The sequence below is a fragment of the Penicillium oxalicum genome, chromosome IV, assembly GCF_001723175.1.
Source record: "Penicillium oxalicum strain HP7-1 chromosome IV, whole genome shotgun sequence".
NCBI lineage: Eukaryota > Fungi > Ascomycota > Eurotiomycetes > Eurotiales > Aspergillaceae > Penicillium > Penicillium oxalicum.
The window spans coordinates 2,328,554-2,345,403 of record NC_064653.1 but is presented as its reverse complement, the minus strand read 5'-3'; the positions used below and the strand labels follow the sequence as shown (position 1 = coordinate 2,345,403).

At 52.3% G+C, this 16,850-nt stretch overlaps 7 protein-coding genes and 1 non-coding gene across 8 annotated transcripts; 4 read left to right on the top strand and 4 right to left on the bottom strand.

Moving 5' to 3' along the window:
* Window positions 1-398: 398 nt before the first annotated feature.
* Window positions 399-2,605, top strand: POX_d05597 (uncharacterized protein; the record flags this gene model as incomplete). Its single annotated transcript, XM_050114439.1, has 2 exons — window positions 399-734; window positions 818-2,605. The coding sequence occupies 2 exons, from the start codon at window positions 399-401 to the stop codon at window positions 2,603-2,605; spliced, it is 2,124 nt and encodes a 707-aa protein (XP_049969390.1).
* Window positions 2,606-3,776: 1,171 nt separating this feature from the next.
* On the top strand, window positions 3,777-5,062 carry POX_d05596 (putative phosphoglycerate mutase; the record flags this gene model as incomplete). The annotated part of the gene is made up of 3 exons (XM_050114438.1): window positions 3,777-3,917; window positions 4,004-4,231; window positions 4,331-5,062. 3 exons carry the CDS (start codon window positions 3,777-3,779, stop codon window positions 5,060-5,062), a joined length of 1,101 nt encoding a protein of 366 aa, XP_049969389.1.
* A 496-nt stretch (window positions 5,063-5,558) lies between these two features.
* Window positions 5,559-5,883, bottom strand: POX_d05595 (uncharacterized protein; the record flags this gene model as incomplete). The annotated part of the gene is made up of 2 exons (XM_050114437.1): window positions 5,559-5,672; window positions 5,770-5,883. The coding sequence occupies 2 exons, from the start codon at window positions 5,881-5,883 to the stop codon at window positions 5,559-5,561; spliced, it is 228 nt and encodes a 75-aa protein (XP_049969388.1).
* A 1,284-nt stretch (window positions 5,884-7,167) lies between these two features.
* On the bottom strand, window positions 7,168-7,241 carry POX_tR098. Its single transcript has one exon. It is a non-coding gene; the product is annotated as a tRNA-Asn (tRNA).
* Window positions 7,242-9,277: 2,036 nt separating this feature from the next.
* Window positions 9,278-9,688, top strand: POX_d05594 (Glucose-repressible protein; the record flags this gene model as incomplete). Its single annotated transcript, XM_050114436.1, has 3 exons — window positions 9,278-9,292; window positions 9,392-9,575; window positions 9,672-9,688. 3 exons carry the CDS (start codon window positions 9,278-9,280, stop codon window positions 9,686-9,688), a joined length of 216 nt encoding a protein of 71 aa, XP_049969387.1.
* A 1,350-nt stretch (window positions 9,689-11,038) lies between these two features.
* On the bottom strand, window positions 11,039-11,368 carry POX_d05593 (uncharacterized protein; the record flags this gene model as incomplete). Its single annotated transcript, XM_050114435.1, has 1 exon — window positions 11,039-11,368. The coding sequence occupies one exon, from the start codon at window positions 11,366-11,368 to the stop codon at window positions 11,039-11,041; it is 330 nt and encodes a 109-aa protein (XP_049969386.1).
* A 788-nt stretch (window positions 11,369-12,156) lies between these two features.
* On the top strand, window positions 12,157-13,059 carry POX_d05592 (uncharacterized protein; the record flags this gene model as incomplete). The annotated part of the gene is made up of 1 exon (XM_050114434.1): window positions 12,157-13,059. The coding sequence occupies one exon, from the start codon at window positions 12,157-12,159 to the stop codon at window positions 13,057-13,059; it is 903 nt and encodes a 300-aa protein (XP_049969385.1).
* A 221-nt stretch (window positions 13,060-13,280) lies between these two features.
* POX_d05591 (Phyllocladan-16-alpha-ol synthase) lies at window positions 13,281-16,115 on the bottom strand (the record flags this gene model as incomplete). The annotated part of the gene is made up of 1 exon (XM_050114433.1): window positions 13,281-16,115. The coding sequence occupies one exon, from the start codon at window positions 16,113-16,115 to the stop codon at window positions 13,281-13,283; it is 2,835 nt and encodes a 944-aa protein (XP_049969384.1).
* Window positions 16,116-16,850: the final 735 nt, after the last annotated feature.

Here is a 16,850-nt window from a genome sequence, read left to right as displayed (position 1 = left end):
CTTGGGATCATCCCTCCACATTCTTTACTAACTTCGCATTCGACTGTTTCAAGTGCCCTGACTCTTCTTTGGGGCTCCCGTCTCTCCTTAATCTAGTGTTGTATGCCCTCAACTCGACCTCACCGTTTCTTTTTTTTTCGGACCAACCACCAACCACATTCCTTGTTTGCTCGCCGCGCATCACACCTTTCGCGCCATTCATGAGATAGTCTGCCGTTCTTCCTCGCTATTTGCTTGTCTATCCTCGTGCAGTCACTCTCGTTCCCTGACGCATCTGTCAATTCTTCTCCAACTCTATACGCATCGTACCTTTTCGTCGCTTCGCACGTCCTTCGTTTTCTCTTTCTCTCACCTTCCCTCTCTCTCTCTCTCACTTGAAACATTCCTTCTTCTTCGCCATGAGCTACGTCCATCCCTCATGGAATTACCAGGCTCACCCTGGTGTGCCCATGGATCACCCAATGGCCTATGACCCGAACATGATTCCACCGCCCATGATGCACCACCATCCAATGGATGGCTACCTCTACCCTCACCCTCCAATGGAGATGCTCGACTACTACCACCAGCCTATGATGGACTACGATGAATACGCAGAGAACCTCTCTCGCCCTCGTTTAACCAAGGAGCAAGTCGAGACGTTGGAGGCGCAGTTTCAGGCCCACCCCAAGCCGAGTAGCAATGTCAAGCGACAATTGGCGGCGCAGACCAACCTGAGTCTGCCACGAGTTGCAGTATGTCATGCCCAGATCGGTCTTCTCTGCGCGTGAGTTTCTATGAGAACCTGTTTGACTGAACAACTTTCTTTTTTTTCTAGAACTGGTTTCAGAATCGGCGCGCCAAGGCCAAGCAACAAAAACGCCAGGAGGAATACGAGAAAATGCAAAAGGCGAAAGCGGAAGCGGAAGAGGCAGTCCGACAGAAATCTGACGCGGTTGATCGATCGACAGAGTCCCGACAGCCTGCTGATCAGGAAGGGTCCGAGGGGTCATCGACCCCCCAAGCAGAAGACTCCGACACCACGATAAATGCGTCAACATCAGAGCCCAAGAAGGAGGATGGCAAGACGAGAAAGCACCAGAAAACCAAGAGCGAGACCGCGAGGGAGGCAACATTAGCCTCGCTGCAGCGAGCGTTGAATGCCGCCTGCGCTGCGCGGGACCGTTTCACTGGGCGGAAGGAGAGCAAGGCAGAGTCGACCCGAAAAGAACAGTCCGAGTCGCCTGCCGCCATGGGCCCACCTATGCAGATTCCCAAGTCCCAGGAGAGCCGATCCCAGACACCCTACGCTACTGGCTACTCAGGGTCGGTAGACCAGAAAGAGTGCGCATCTTGGCATTCCACGCAAGGTCAAGCCGAGACCAGGGCTACTCACAGACTCTCCGAGGCACCGCGGTCCATGCCAGTGGACATGGATGGCTTCACGGGAATGCAGTATGCCTCACCGGGGGAGGACTGGCCAGAGCCTTCTCACGGGCAGCTCCCGGAGCATGCTAGCCTCGGTTTTACCGATATGCAGTATCCAGGCACAATTCAAACCCCAGAAATCTCGATCACGAGACGTGAGTCGGTAGACGCCCTCACCATCCTGGGAGGGATTGGGATTCACACGGGTGATTCTGGGATGCCGCAGTCTTCAACGAATGCCGCTGGCGCATCTTGGGGGGAATCTGGCAAGGAGCTTGACCTTGCTGCACGACGCAAACGCCCCCGCCCGGCAGCCATTGGCACCGCCCCCTCTCGCACTTTGAACCCTTCAACGTCCATGTCATCCCTGTCCCCCACGGGCCGCGCCGCGGGCTCTCTCGGTGCTGGCCACTCGATGAGACACACCAAGTCGGCGCAATGCCTGAATACTCGATACGCCGGGGTGCGAAAGTCCTCTGCGGCTCAGCGCTCTCCTCTCAACTTCACCTTTGCCGAGTCGGGATCAATGAAGGCCAGCAAAGCTGATATGCTGCGTCCGTCTGTGTCTGCGGCAAGCTTGGCTCCACCCACTCCCTTGACCCCTCAAGACTTCCAGCACTTCTTGCCCGCGTCACCAACGGATAGCAGTTACTGTGTGTCGGCTCACTCGCGGACAAACTTCTTCCCCACTTCTCAGCCCATGCAAATCAACCTCGCGTCTCCGCCGGCGACCCCCCTCGATATCTATTCTCCATTTGCCTATCAGAATATCGCTCCACCAATGTCCGCACCAGCCCACGTCTCTGCGTTTCCCGAGTATATGAATTGCGACACCATGCCCTTGACCGCTCGAAGCTGGGTAGATACCGGATCTATCTCTTCACCAGAGTTCACAAGTGGTCTGTCGGTGCCTGCTTCGAACTCAGCCTCGCCCGCCGGCTTCGATGCGGCAGCCGATCATCCTGGACACAGCTTCAGGATGGATACTGCCTCTGCGTCACCGTCTCTGATCTACTCTATCGATGACACGGACCTTGCGGGCTCGGTCGATTCCAGCACAGGAAAGCACCATAGCTTCATGATGCCTGAATACCAGCAGCATGATACTCGCATGGCACCCCAACATGCTGGCTATAAGATGCCCATGCGACCCTTTGCCATGACAAGCAATCCTTCCTCGGGTCAGTTTTCGTCTTAACAGGGTCTCGACCAGTCATGGTCTCTTTCATTACTGGCGTCGATGCTCCCCTCGTTGCTTGCGATTCGCACTGTGGGTATCTCTTCGGTTCGTGTGGTCGAGAGTTAGCCTGTGCTCTCACATCCCCACTCGCGCAGGAAACCCGCGGTCGCTTTTGATGGTCTCTCTCTACATTGCTTGTTTTCCACTCATCTGTCTATGGGTCATTCCAGGGTTGTTTCACTGGTGTTTATATCGTGTTGGAGCGTCATATGCATCTTCTTTATGGGTATGGTTATATATGCTATTTTGGTGTTTGACATAACGTTTTCTGCCTTTCGAGCCGTCTTTGCTCCCGGGTCTTGTTCCCCTTTTTCTTGTCATCTATTCAAGCACTTTCTTCTTTTGTATGTGGTTGCTTTTCCCGTCCAATATTGTCTCCCAGCAGGGCTCTTTAACTCCCCGGGATCGACACCTTGCATATTTCACAGCACTTGAACATCTCACCTTGATATGTACCTACTGTCACACAACTAATTCTTTCCTCCCTTTTCTTTCAACCGGATTTCTTCAACGCTGGTCTTAGGGTTCACTGAATCGGCATGGTCTCGCGATGATTCGCCGTCTCATCATTGCGCTTGCTCCGTCCCAAGCGCTCAAGCGGCCTGTACACAGTGTAAAAAAAAATGTGGTTCGTACCGAGCCATCGGTGATCCAGGACTCTGCAGGAAACGCTTTTGAGGCTTGACTTGGTCGGATCTGGACGACTGCTCGGCTTCGGTAGCGACTCTCCATCAGCCGAAGGCGAATGGGACGTTCCTGCTTGACTATCAACTAAATCACTAGCTTCGGCCACGATCCGGAAAATTATTTACTTCCTGGATGATGAGTGACCAACTGAAAATTATCCCGAAGGTTGATGTCGTGCCACGTGCCCGATCCCGTTGGCCCTGGCTTCTCCGCCTCCCTTCCGCTTCGCTTCCATGCGCTCCTCTCTCGCCGCTAAAAGTCTCCACTCTCCACACCTCCGCCCGCGGAGAGACTTAGTCGTGTCTGGCATGATGCAGCTCGTTTCCCGATTCCAGCGCGAACTGGATTGCAGCGCAATATAAGAAGCTAAGATCCTGCTGATCCCAGGTCTCATCTGGAAAGCAGTCGATTTTTGTCTCCTGAGGCCCAAATCATCTGCATCATGAAGGTTTCCAATTTGAGCTTGGCTCTGTTGACTGCGGTCTCCTCGGCGCAAGCCAAATCCACCATCATTGAGTACTCCACTGTGCCGGGATACTTTCTGCAAGACGAGGCAGCTACGGATCCATCTACTTTTGACTTTGTACACAACCCTTACCTTTCGAAGAGGACCCTCGCATCTTGCGGAGGATGAGAGACTAATGCATCACGCTCGTTTGGGGCATTTAGACTGCCGTAAATTTTGGGCTTATCGACCGTACCTATCCGGCTGATCATGAAAAGAAGAACCACTATAACGACAAGACTCTTACGCAGTGGGAACGCTTTTATCATCAAGTCGAGAAGCTGAATCGGGACTCGGACAATGATGTCGAGTACAAGGTCCTCTTCTTGGGTCGTCATGGCGAGGGTTACCACAACGCAGCCGAGTCCTACTATGGCACTCCTGCCTGGAATGTAAGCTGATAACAATTTTTTGGGTCCTGCAACCGAGCAGATTGAGAAGACAATTGTGCATTTTACTCACCCATCCACTTTTTCTTTTCCGAATTGCAGTGCTACTGGGCGGAGCTTAATGGAAACAGCACTGCGACCTGGCGCGATGCGGTCCTAACTCCGAATGGCATCGATCAGGCACTCACCGCCCACGACTTTTGGCAAAAGCTCATTGAAGAGCAAAAGATTCATACTCCGGATGATTATTATGTCTCGCCTCTCACTCGCGCGCTCCAAACTGCCAACTATACCTTTGCCGGGTTGGACTTCCCCCGTGACTCGGCACAATTTAAGCCCGTCGTGAAGGAGCTTTTCCGCGAGGGTATTAGCATCCACACTTGTGACCACCGCCGCAGCAAGAGTTATATTCACAAGCTCTTCCCCAAATGGCATATCGAGAAGCACTTCACCGACGAGGATGAGCTGTGGAATGGAGTCACCTCGGAGACCAGCGCGGCTCAAGATGCTCGTAGTGCCCAGGCTCTGGGGGAAGTCTTCTTCTCCTCGAGCAGCAAGAAGCATTTCTTCGTGAGTGTGACAAGCCACTCGGGTGAGATCAGCTCCATCTTGCGAGTTGTTGGCCATCGCTCATTCCGTTTGAGCACCGGCGCCGTCATCCCTGTCCTTGTCAAGGCGGAGAAGAAAAAAGTCAATGACCCTCCTACGACCACTACTTCAATTGCGTGGGCCACTGAACCGCATTGCACGGTGCCCCCCGTGACCAGCGTCTCGGTCTGTGTCTGCCCGTCCAGCGCTGCGCCCGTCACGACGCCTCTGGTGACGGGTGTTTAGGTGGCAATTGAGGCAAACTGGAAAGTACCCGGTATGGGTTTTGAGATTGATCTAGTTTGGGGGGGAAAGAAAGGAGGGGTATTCAGATAGACGCAAATACACTAATTGAAATTCGATTTGAGCATTGTCACCACGATGAAAGATCCTGGCGGGCTGGACTGTCTGGCCAGGCTAGCTTTGCAAAATTATCAAATTTTGTTTACCCTTCCATCTACGGCGGGAAGGGGGGGAGGGCGGACTTGTTCTCAAGCCAATTCGAAACAAACGGACAAAGTCAATCGATATCGCCACCGATGCTAAGCCTGGTCTGCGCCTTGAGTACTGACGCGCACTGGATCAAGACCGCACGGAAGCTGGCTCAGATTCCAAGTCTCGTCCCATCCGGCATACGCCTAGAGGAGGAGCCGCCTTATCGGGCAGAAAAAGTCTATAGCGACGTACCCAAGCTACTAATAGGTAAGTAGGTGCTATATTGTAGAGTTAGTCGAAGCCATTCTCAGCATGTAGAATTGAAGATCAAGCCTGGTATCTCATCGAAACCTTCAGAAGAGATGAGAGCAGGCTTGTCCCTTGAATGGGAATAAGTAGTCAAATGTGGGACACTAGGTACCTACAAGACATTCTAATACCTGCACTTTTCGCTAAGCAAAGCTTCAAGCATTGAGAGCTGTACCGAGCTTATTCCCACTCGGATTCATGGAACCTACTTGCCGGTGGACTGATTTGCCCTGCAAACCAGCGTGATAATCAACTTCCTCAGCTTGCTGTATTAGGTAGGCGGTACTAGCTTCATGTGTCTTTTCCGATGGGAAAGATGCCATCTTGGTGTATTTCGGGTACAGCGTGGCACCAATCTGGATGGCGGTATTATGAAGATGATTCTTTGGAATCGGTCATTTTGAAAATTATCGATGCGGATTGACGAGTCAAAGCTGATTTGGGGGGGGGGGGGGGGTTTCCTTTTTTTTTCAGAGAAGAGTATATGCTAATATCTTGTCTCGTCGGTCTGGTGGGATCACATGTCAGTATAGGTTAGGTTCTTGGGTACCTATCTCCCTACCTACCAATCATCAAAATATCCATCTGGATACCTAGATCTCATGGAAAAGATATTGGACAATGCCCGTGATCTCGGTGATCTAGAAACTGCCAATGTACGGGCGAGCATAAAAGGTTCATAATGCCTGTCTGGTGACTTCTCTTGGGCTGGTTTTCTGGGCCATCATAGGTTTCCATCCGGCTTCTGTCCTAGATTGTTCAGTAATCAGATGAAGGGCGAGCCTACAGCATGGATTAGGTCATGAGGTTCTTGTGGATTCTCAATCTGATAGCCTAGGAACCTTATCGACGACGGGAAGCCTGGCACTGTGATCTTCTCTGCCGATGTGCCTGGGAGCGTGTCAAAGGTGTTTATGTACCTACTCAGTGGTGGATTGAAAGCCCGACTGACGGGACCGACTCCAGCAATAGGTTTGGACAAGGTGCATCTCTATATCCCATTTGCGTATATATACGGTATCCGGGTTGATCTAGTCAAGTAACAATCGATCAGAGTGGATGAAGATACCTCCATATCCGCTGGGTCGTGATGGGATAAGTCTCGTAGACGCAGGTGGGAAGGGACATTTGCTGCCCGAGAAACTTAAGTTGACCCCGTCAAGTCCAAGATGCATGGATGGATACATGTACATTTATCTACCGGGTTGCGTCCTGGGGGTAGTTGGTGAACCTCATGTTGGAGCATACGTAGTTCAATGTGTATATTGCGAGCCACATATAGTATACCCGATCACGGCAAAATACACCATCAATGGATCCGACTCATTGGATTCTTTCTACAATCAGTCAATTTACTCATATCTGAAGCGAGTTCGTCATAGCCCTACATACCCTCCAGTTATTGGGTTCACGCAGGTGTCTTCCGATTGAGAGCCCAAACTATTGCTTTGTCGGCCTGGACTACTGTTGTTTCCGCCCAACCAGGAGAGCGGCAAGCCCCAAATGGCAAAAAAAAGAAAGTGGGTCACTTTCACTTTTCGAGTACTCCATCCTCTTCGTATACATTTTGATTGATGTGTGGATTGGAATCAAAAAGTAAAGCTATGCGTCCCCGGGAAGGCTCGAACTTCCAACCTCCTGATTAACAGTCAGACGCGCTAGCCGATTGCGCCACGGAGACGGTTGCTTGAGAGATCATCGATAGTTTGTAAATATTTTCCTGGCTAAAAGACAGTACCTGAGTCGCTCGAACAGGCAATGTACGTCGAGTTCCCCCTGGACTAATATCGAAAAGGGAATTTCCATTATATCCTACCCACCTTCCCTGCACATCTTACATTCACCGCCAGCACCCAAGGCCCGTTGCACAGATACCCTGGTTTTCTCCCGGGGCCGGCTATAGACGGGAATCCGACATTGACTCTGTTTTCCAACAGCGTGTGTACACACGGCTACGTCAGTAATGTTCCGACTATCCCTACCAGATGCAGTGTAGTTGAGGGAAAAAATAAATTGGAGATCAAATGAGTCATTGGCAAATTGCCCCTGCCTGCGAGCTGCTGTGTGACCATAGCTTTCATCACGCGCGGGTGCCGTGGACTGGTGGGCTCGCGAATGCAAGTAGTATAATCCCGATCCCAATCATCGTCGGCACTTCCGCGGTACGAGGACATGAATGACGTCATGCAGAGACTTTTTGTCTGGGTTGCTCGCCCCCGCGTTTCTCCTTTTGATTCCAGTTGCCATTCCCATCGAGCCGGTTGTCCTATCACGTGCCGAGATCCGTCGATCATGATCCGTAGATCTCACGGCCTTGAATCCTGGGAGATCCCATCAACCAGGAACCGTCGACGTGCACCAGCAGTCCACGACGACTGTAAGTCACGATCGCCGAGGCCTAGCAACCAACGCAATCGGGTGGGCCTGAAGAAGACATGATGAGCCCCCCCTTGGCTTCTCTGCGATCATGACGGTGGCCTCAAGTCGAAATTCCGTGCTCAACTTTCCCCGAGCTGACTTCCGGTGTGGAGATTCGGGCGTTTCCCTTTTTTTTGTTTTTTTTGATCTAGATTCACAGCTGCGTCGTGAAGCTGCAACGGAAACATCGAGAATTGCCCAAAAAGGACCAAGATGTGGGGAGACACTGTAGACAAACAAGTCCGTAGATGCATGGAGCACCGCCACCGACTCAATCTTGAGTGTTCAGGACCCAATCGAGAAGACCACGTACAGCCTAGATGTACACACTACATGAGGCCAGTATGCCTTGAACATACCACACCATTGTACAGACTACCCTCTCGGACGAGATTGTCCAGAATAGCCGACGCCGGAGGTGGTCCAGAACCAAGTTTCGCGCTGCTCATGTGCGACGCAGCTCAGCCACGACGTCACAGCGGGACCTCCCGCGCGAACGCCACAACCTCCACTCTCGGATGTTTGGTTACGTGCGACTGTTGACCACTGGACCTGTGCTGCAGACTGCAGAGTGCACACTGCAGTCCTCAGGACCATCTCCCTGTCTCCGTCCCTAGGCACTTGCTGAGCCGCGACAAAAGCTGCGTTTGCTGGAGAGGTCATGTGGGAGTGCCCCCCCACCTCGGAGTGTCGGAAGATGTCGTCCTGAGACTGGTTTCATTGGGAATGCTGTTGACTCTCCATTCGGAATGATCGTGCTGAGATGGATGTTTCCCCCCCTGCCCCACTAAAGAGCGAGAGACCTCACGGTTACGACTCAGAATCTCAAGGCTCCAAGATTGTATTATCACATCACTCTTTCGGAGACACTCGTGATAAGATTGTACTATAGATACCTACCGGAGACAGAGGTCAAGTTCCCAATTCTAATGAGCTGAACTCACAGAGTAAGCACCACCAGGTGGTGATCCAGATCCACAACAATTACCATCGTGGCTATGATCATGCAAAGTCCCCCGCGGCTCGCTGTCAACCCTTTGATTGTCTGGATTTTACCCAAACTCAAACCCCGCTCTGCCTATCACAGCCAACCTGATCTCCACTCGCCAGCCCACCCGCGTAGCAGAAATGCCTCGATAGTCATGACGTAGCTCACCACCAGACCCCCCAAAGGTGATACCTGCGGCAGTATAAAGAGGTCACAAAGACCTCCCTAAACTTTGGTTTTATCATCCACTATCACATTCACACTCTTCACTTTAAACAATCTACCAATTCACCAACCAATCACCATCCACAATGGAGACCATCAAGGTAAGTCCATTATAAACTGTCCACGTTCTCCTCGATATCGAGGCGAACGGTTCCCTAAAAAGTCAGTGTCTCATGCTCACGCATCTCTCTCTGACATAGAACGCCGCCAACTACGTCTCTGAGACCGTCCAGGGTGCCGGTGCCCAGGCCTCCAAGGAAGCCAACAAGGAGACCGCCAAGGACTCCAACGCCAGCATCGGCACTCGTGCCAACGCTGCCGTCGACGCTCTCGGCGACAAGAAGGACGAGCACACTCACAATGCCAAGGCCGATGTCCACAAGGGTTCGTCTTCACTTTCCTCTTCCCGGTGCACTGGTGCACTTTGGTTTGCACAGTCGATCCCGAGGTGTATATACATAAACTAACAACCATGTCCAGAGGCTGCCAAGCACTAAAGTACTCCACCAATGAGAAACTCAACTGGCGTATCGTGAAGACAGTGGACTGTCTCGCGGAACATTCAAGGGACTCGGCTCGTCCGCGTGTCGCCTTGAGCCGCATATACCTCATGTCGCTCTTCTCCCACCAATACCCCATCTGATGATATAATTTTGCCCTTTTGGGCGATAATACAATGAATTTCATGAAATCTTAAATTGACTTGGATGCATACTTGTGTAAACCTCTATGAGTTGATCCCCTGACAGGATCAGTATAAAGTTGCTACAACTCTGTCGGTGCAAGGTACGACCATGCACTCTCCACCGAATGGTCTAGACCCACCTAGACTGCCTCGGTCCCCGGCCTCTTGGAAACTGTTCTCTCCTGGACAGCCACTGCCTCTGATCCGACCCGATCACTTGGTAAGCAATATCGGCGGCCGTACGCGCATGAATGATAGATAGAGGTCCATTTCTCCAACATTGAATCGTGCATACATGAACCGTCGTGGACAAATGACAACTACCGCCAATAACCGGCCAAATGGGACCCGTTGAAAAAACTGGACACACATGTACAATATGAGTAATCTACCAAGTAGCTCTCATCAGCATACCCGCGCTTCGAATCCGACATCCAAAGGCGATGAGGGCATTGCTCTAGAGCGCGATCATCATCCGAATGCCGTGAATACTTTGATCACCCATTCGCTTCGTTCCATGGCTATATGTGCAGGATACTCCGAAAGTGCAGCTAAGTACACACATCTCTACTATCTCACATTCTTGCCGGTGGTTAAGTTCAAAGCGGGGCGCCACGAGTCACAGCAGCCCGCTGAATGGCGAAGCCTATTTTTCCACGCCTGAATGATGGGTTACACCTTCGCCTCAAGCTAAGCTTCGTGTGGGCTCGGCTCAATAGGGGGCTCAAAACCCGATCTCGCTGAATTGACAACTGCACCATGTCGTGATCGACTGCCCTCGAGATCGTAAGACCATTTCATTCCCTTTTCCTTTTTCTTTTTTGATTCCTTTCTCCTTCTTGGGCAGATTATTCATCACCAAAGGACCTTTTCACCAGAATATAGACTTAGCTGCACCTCCCACACCCGGAGTACTTTTGTCCTCGTGATGAGCTCGCTCATGGAAAAAGTGACGAAGTTCTCAATGGAGAGGTCAAATACAATGTTGTTTGGGTGTGCATGTTGCGCAGGTGGCTCTGCTTCGAAGGCAATCAACGTCGCATTCTTTGCTCTCATGGTATCACGAGATGGATTAAACGCATATTCAAATCGCCGAATAATCGCTCAGAAGCCATCATGATGAACAAACCAGTAGAATCTACGGGAATCGCCAGGGAGGTTATCACGCTCCCAGAGTTGTGAGATGGGCTACGGTGCCAGAATTATCTGGGATATCTCTGGCTCTCGCATCTCTTGAACTCTTTTGTCGCGAGCTCAATAACATAGTGATCACCACTCTGTGGTGAGCCGTCTGGGCTGCGTTCGTCATTTCAAATCTGAGATATGATGTGGTCTCGTCTGTGCAGTCGTGACAAAGTCGGCCGGGGCATGATGATTGCAAGAACAGGAAGATAGTCAATGAAGCATAGTCACTAGAGACTGCAGAAAGCTCGGACTGGTCTCGTGAGCCACAAAGCCTGTGAAAGCAACTAAGCCTCCTCGGCTCTGGCATTTGCCCACAGAAACAATGAGGAACTGTGACAGACCTGACGGTAGGGCTCTAGTACGACTCATTACGGGAATACCACCCACCGTCATGGTATTTCAGAGTATCAAGACATGCGGGCGGTTTCCATGGTCATGACCTGGTTATTACCAGGCGTAATCAGGGACATCCAGGTGCCCCGAAGCAGTGGGACACCGAGATGCGTACTGTACAATGTACTAAGACGAATGGAGGTACACAACGTGGATTCAGCGCGGGGCTGAAATGGCTTCTCCACGCGCTCCCCAAACTCCACTTTGGAATCTCCCCTCCTCTCACCTTCGTCATCCGTCCTTCGCTCGGTATGCAGTGCTCGGACCCAGGCTCGGCTCTTGCGTTGTTTGGTGGTAGATACCCGAAGTCTGGAAAGCTAACGAAGACGCTTATGTGCAGCCACCTTAGTGCTTACTTCAACCAAGTCAAATTCGATCGGACCAGGTCCATCGATCCAACTGCTCTGCAGAGATGCCCCCATCACCACCGGGCAAAGCGATGAATCAAGGGCCAGCCGCCCGCGGTGTTGGTGATCTCCATCACGTCTTTCTCACTGCAATGCAACCTTGACTCTGGATAGCCGAGCGCCATACGCGGTGAAATAGCGGAGATTTCGTATCAGCACTGGCACGCTAAGTAGCACTCAAAGGGCGCCCCTCCCCTGCCCACCCCTCTTCCATCTTTTCTCTGCGCAGATCTGGGCAAGACGGATTGTGAAAGCTCCAATGACCTATCAAGATCAAGTTCCTCTCGTGCCCAACATGTCAACATTTGTCACGGTGGAGGGGGTCCCCAACGTTCGAGATATCGGAGGCTATGCATGCAATCCTCCGGTTGCAGTCACTTCCGACGCGGCTCCAGATCCCAAGGATGAGACCGAGGCACCCTGGTCCATTCGGACTGGTCTTCTCTTCCGCGCGGCGCAACCATCCCAAATCACCGCCGTCGGGGTGAAGACGCTGACGGAGACCCTCGCCATCCGTGCGATTTTTGACTTTCGCTCGGCGAGTGAGATCGACCTCGTGGCCAAGCGGTACCCCAGCGCCCTGCTGGAGATTCCAGGAACAGCCCGCTTCGCGGTCCCGGTCTTCCAAGAAGGTGACTATTCCCCGGTCTCGCTCGCCAAAAAGTATGGCGTCACCGGGGAACAGTCGGAGTCGAACTCGGCGCCGGACCAGGTCGAGACCTTTAGGCCGGGCTTTGTCAAGGCTTACGAAGCTATTGCCCGCAGCGCGGCTCAAACAGGCAGTTTCCGGGCCATCATGCGGCATCTCCTGCACCACCCCGCAGAGGCGATCCTGTTTCACTGCACCGTGGGCAAGGATCGCACCGGGGTCTTTTCTGCACTGATCCTCAGGCTCTGCGGGGTTGCGGATGAGGATATTGCTGCGGATTATGCACTGACGACCCATGGCCTGGGGGCGTGGCGGGAACACCTTATCGCTCGACTACTGCAGCGAGGTGAGGCTGCGACCAGGGAACAAGCCGAAGCCGTGATCAGCAGCGATCCCAGAGATATGAGAGCCTTTCTGAGAGAGGTGATCGACGCCGAGTTTGGGGGCGCCAGAAAATATTTTGTGGATTTCTGTGGGATTTCGGAAGATGAAATCGATCAAATTATTCGCCGGCTTGTTGTACGACAAGCGATCTCCAAAGGTATCTAGTTAGTGGTTCATAGCCGCGAAAGAAGAAATTGTACTTTGTATTCTCATTCTCTTCCTGGGTCATCTTGTGGAGGTGGGGGAATAAATTGAATCTTGGAATGCAATTGTAAAGTGTCGCCGGAGAATCATCCTATCTAAGCCTCAAAACCACAAGTATTTCCATTTGTATCGTGAAATTTGTCCTATCCATGACCCGATCGAGAACCTGTTCTGCAAATGCTTCACTCCTCGTCCAAAGACATCCGTGCCAATATCTTTCGTACGGCCAGATTCTCACCTAATCCCTGCTTCTCCAACGAGACTATCATCTCCGAAGCCTCCGCCTTGAGCGTGGCGACGAAACCCCGGATGTATTCAAAGGTATTGGTCGACTCCATGTACGCGACAGCAAACCGCTTGAGCTCTTCATCCTGAGGCTTTTGCTTCAAGACATTGATAAGCTGGCGATTACTTGGGTTTGCCCGTATGCTATGAATGATGGGGAACGAGAATTTGCCCTCGGTGAGATCCTCACAGAGTCCCTTTTTCTGCAAGTAGCTGGTCGACTTGAGGTTGAGATAGTCGTCGCAAATCTGGAAGATCATCCCGAACTGTTGGATCAACGGGGTGAAGTCGGCTTTGACCGGACTCCCGAGCTGGAGCAGATCGACGGCGAGACAGAATAGAGCTCCCGTCTTGTTGGCGACCATGTCGAGATATTCTTGCTCGGTCGGACAGATGAGTGACTCGCGCCAGAAAACGTCCATGCCCTGGCCACGGTGTAGCTGGATCAGGGCCTCGACAAAGATCTCAATCGCTCGCGGATCGTTCAATTTGTAGATCTCCCGAAGGGCCAGGAAGTAGACGTAGTTGCCCGAGTTGAAGGTCTGCGCCACACCGTAGATACTGTGTGCCACGGGTTGACCTCGTCGGAGGACGGAGCTGTCCTCGATATCGTCGACGAGAAGAGACGCCGTGTGCAGCATGGAAATGACTTTTTCCACAACTTCCAGGTGATCTGGTGGTGCTTGCAGCCAGACGTTGAAGGCCTGGAGGAATTTGGAGCGCATGTTTTTCCCTGGTAGACTCTCGAGATAGTCGAATGGGCCCAGAAGAATCTGCTCGTGCTCTTCCGTCCACGGTCCCCTTTGGCGAAGACTCGAGCCACCACAGCTGGCAATCGTTGAGGAAGACTTGTCACTCTGTCCACAAGAGTCATGGTCCTGCGCAGGGTCGGCTCCCATGCCGCTTGCGCTGGTTTCTGACGCTTCGACCGAGGTGACATATCCCGAGTCAAGCTCGCTGGTCTCGCTGCCATTGATGATAGCGGCTGACTGGTTACAATCGTCCACGTGCACATCATTGGTGTCAGCCACTGCATCAACCTCTCCGTGAATCTCTCCATTCACCACGGTTGATTGGGGTGCGCTTTGCTCGTCTGCACACACATTGAGTGCATTATGTAAAGCAGCCAAAACATAGGCTTCCGAGAGAATCTTCGACTCGTAGGTCACTTTCTCCACCCACAGATGTTCCGATGCCCCTGTGGTGAGATCTGAGTGGAGGAACTCACAGCCACGTCGGACTGCGATTCTCACATCTCCAGGTGAAACCTCGTCGGTCTTGCATTGCTGAGCATACGTCAGCATGAGGACTGCATAGGCCGTTTCTTCTTTGGAGTTCCGACTCCCCCAAGATCCCGTCTCATTCTGCTGACGGATCACCAAACGGGCCATCTCGGCCAGCAACCCCAGCAGCTCTTCGTGGAGAAAACTCTTCAGCAGGGGCAGTTTGTCTTGTTCGCACAGAGTGTGGACACGAGCAATTGCTTGTGACATGAGCATCCACGAGTATAGGGGAGATAGGTTCCATTTGTCCTGGACGTTGAGACTCGGTGACTCTCGGAAGTGCTTGTGCAAGAATCTCGCAGCCTTGTCGATCTGCAGCGTAAACGGAGATGGGTCCTCGACGTGGAGTAATGCCAGGAGGACGTTGCAGTTTGCGGAGAAGCTGGGATCACGCTCTAGCGGGTAGGTCTTGAAGTGGCTTTCTGTCTCAAAGGAGGCAAGCATTGCATCTGGCGACGTCTTGTGCTCTAGTAGATTGAGCACGAGGAGCGCCTTGGCCGTGTCGTCGGCATCGGGACAGACCCCGGGCACAAAGCCGACAGTCCCCTTGCTCAGGCTGAGCATGTTTGAAAGGTAATCACGGGCTTTTTGAACTGCCCCCGGGGAGATGGTGGACAGGTCAAAGTCGGCCTTGAGAAGGGTGGAAAATGTCCAAGTGATCTCGAAAATCGTCGATGGGAATGCACTGGGCACGCCTCCACTCCCCGCGCCACTTGCCTGCTGAATGACATGGCGAATGTATACTTCACACTCGTCATCCCATGTTGAGGCATGCATCAGGACTGCTGCCGTGGATGATGGTGAGGCCATGAAGGACCCGTCGATTTTGTGATGCAGCACGCGGTCAAAGTCGATCAGTCCGATAAACGCCTCCAGGGAGTGCAGCGCCGTGGTCTGAATGGGTGCATAAAGATACTCGGCCTTGAACCGGGCCATCTTCTGTTCTCGAATCCGAAGAAGCATCTCACGCCCCGGAAACTCAAAGGTGATGCCTTCCTCGGCGAGATAGCCCAGCAGCGCGGGAACGAGAATTTCAAACCCGACATGGAGAGTCGATTCGACATCCCACTCGTTCAGCAATTGCTGCAAAGCGCGCGTGGCTTGATTCACACGATCCAACAAAACTTCCCCCGATATGGTCTGAATTTGGAGGGGAGTGCGAGAGTGTCTCTGGAGAGCAAGTAAGGAAGCGGCGGTGTTGAGTATTCCATCAATCTGTGACGCATAGGTGATCCAGCTCCCATCCGGAAGCTGATGTTGGAGGATATATTCGAAGCACTCGGGAAAGAGCCAGATGCTCTGGCCGTCCGTCGATTTCTGAATCATCGAGACCCACGCAGTGTCGTAGACTGCTGGGCTCATGAAGCCCAGCCCGTGGGGACCGTCCAGCTGCTCGGTGAGCCGGTCGAGCAACCTCGTCGCGGAGTGATGTAGAGTGGCAGCATCCATGGTGTAGACCGTCTCTATGAGCAGAGAATATCTTTCCGGAGACTCGTGAGTGTCTGATTTGATCAATCCAGGCTTATAAACCGCCTTCACAGCTGCACTTGTCCGCTTGAGGGATTCTTTCGCCCCCTCTTCATGGACCATGGACCTCCCTCTTTCATGCGTCCATTCGAAAAGCGTCAATCCCGCGAGTTCTCAATCGCACGAAACATCTCACCCCCACACAGCCAGTTGTACTTGCTTCTCAACCCCGATAATTGGCCGTATACTTTTTTTGGAGGGGGAGAAGAGGGGGCGCCTTACTGCGTGATTGTGCATGAGCATGAGAAAGTGAGTTAGTGCTGACCTGCAAGTCAGCTCGTGGGTTATCAAAAACCCAAAATGGGCGCCAAAGCCATCCCCAATCCGGCTCTTGCGGCCGTTGTCCACGCATGCAACCTGGATTGTTTCGGTAGTTGATCAGCCATTCAGAAAGATGTCGAGGTCTGACCTGGTTAGAACTTGGATGGGCAATTGGAATTCGTTCTGATTTGAACAGACTAGGAAACAAAAGGAAGAAAAAAAAAGTCAAGTCTCCACGCCGGCTATTTGGCGGTTTCACTTCGCGACCAACTGAGGGGGGCGGCCTTGCTCGAGTCGGCCAATGCTTCACAAATACCGCAATCACAATATTTACTGATGAAATTGACCAATTATTCGATTTTCCTTTTTTTGGGATTTTTCCCCCTTCTCTACTCC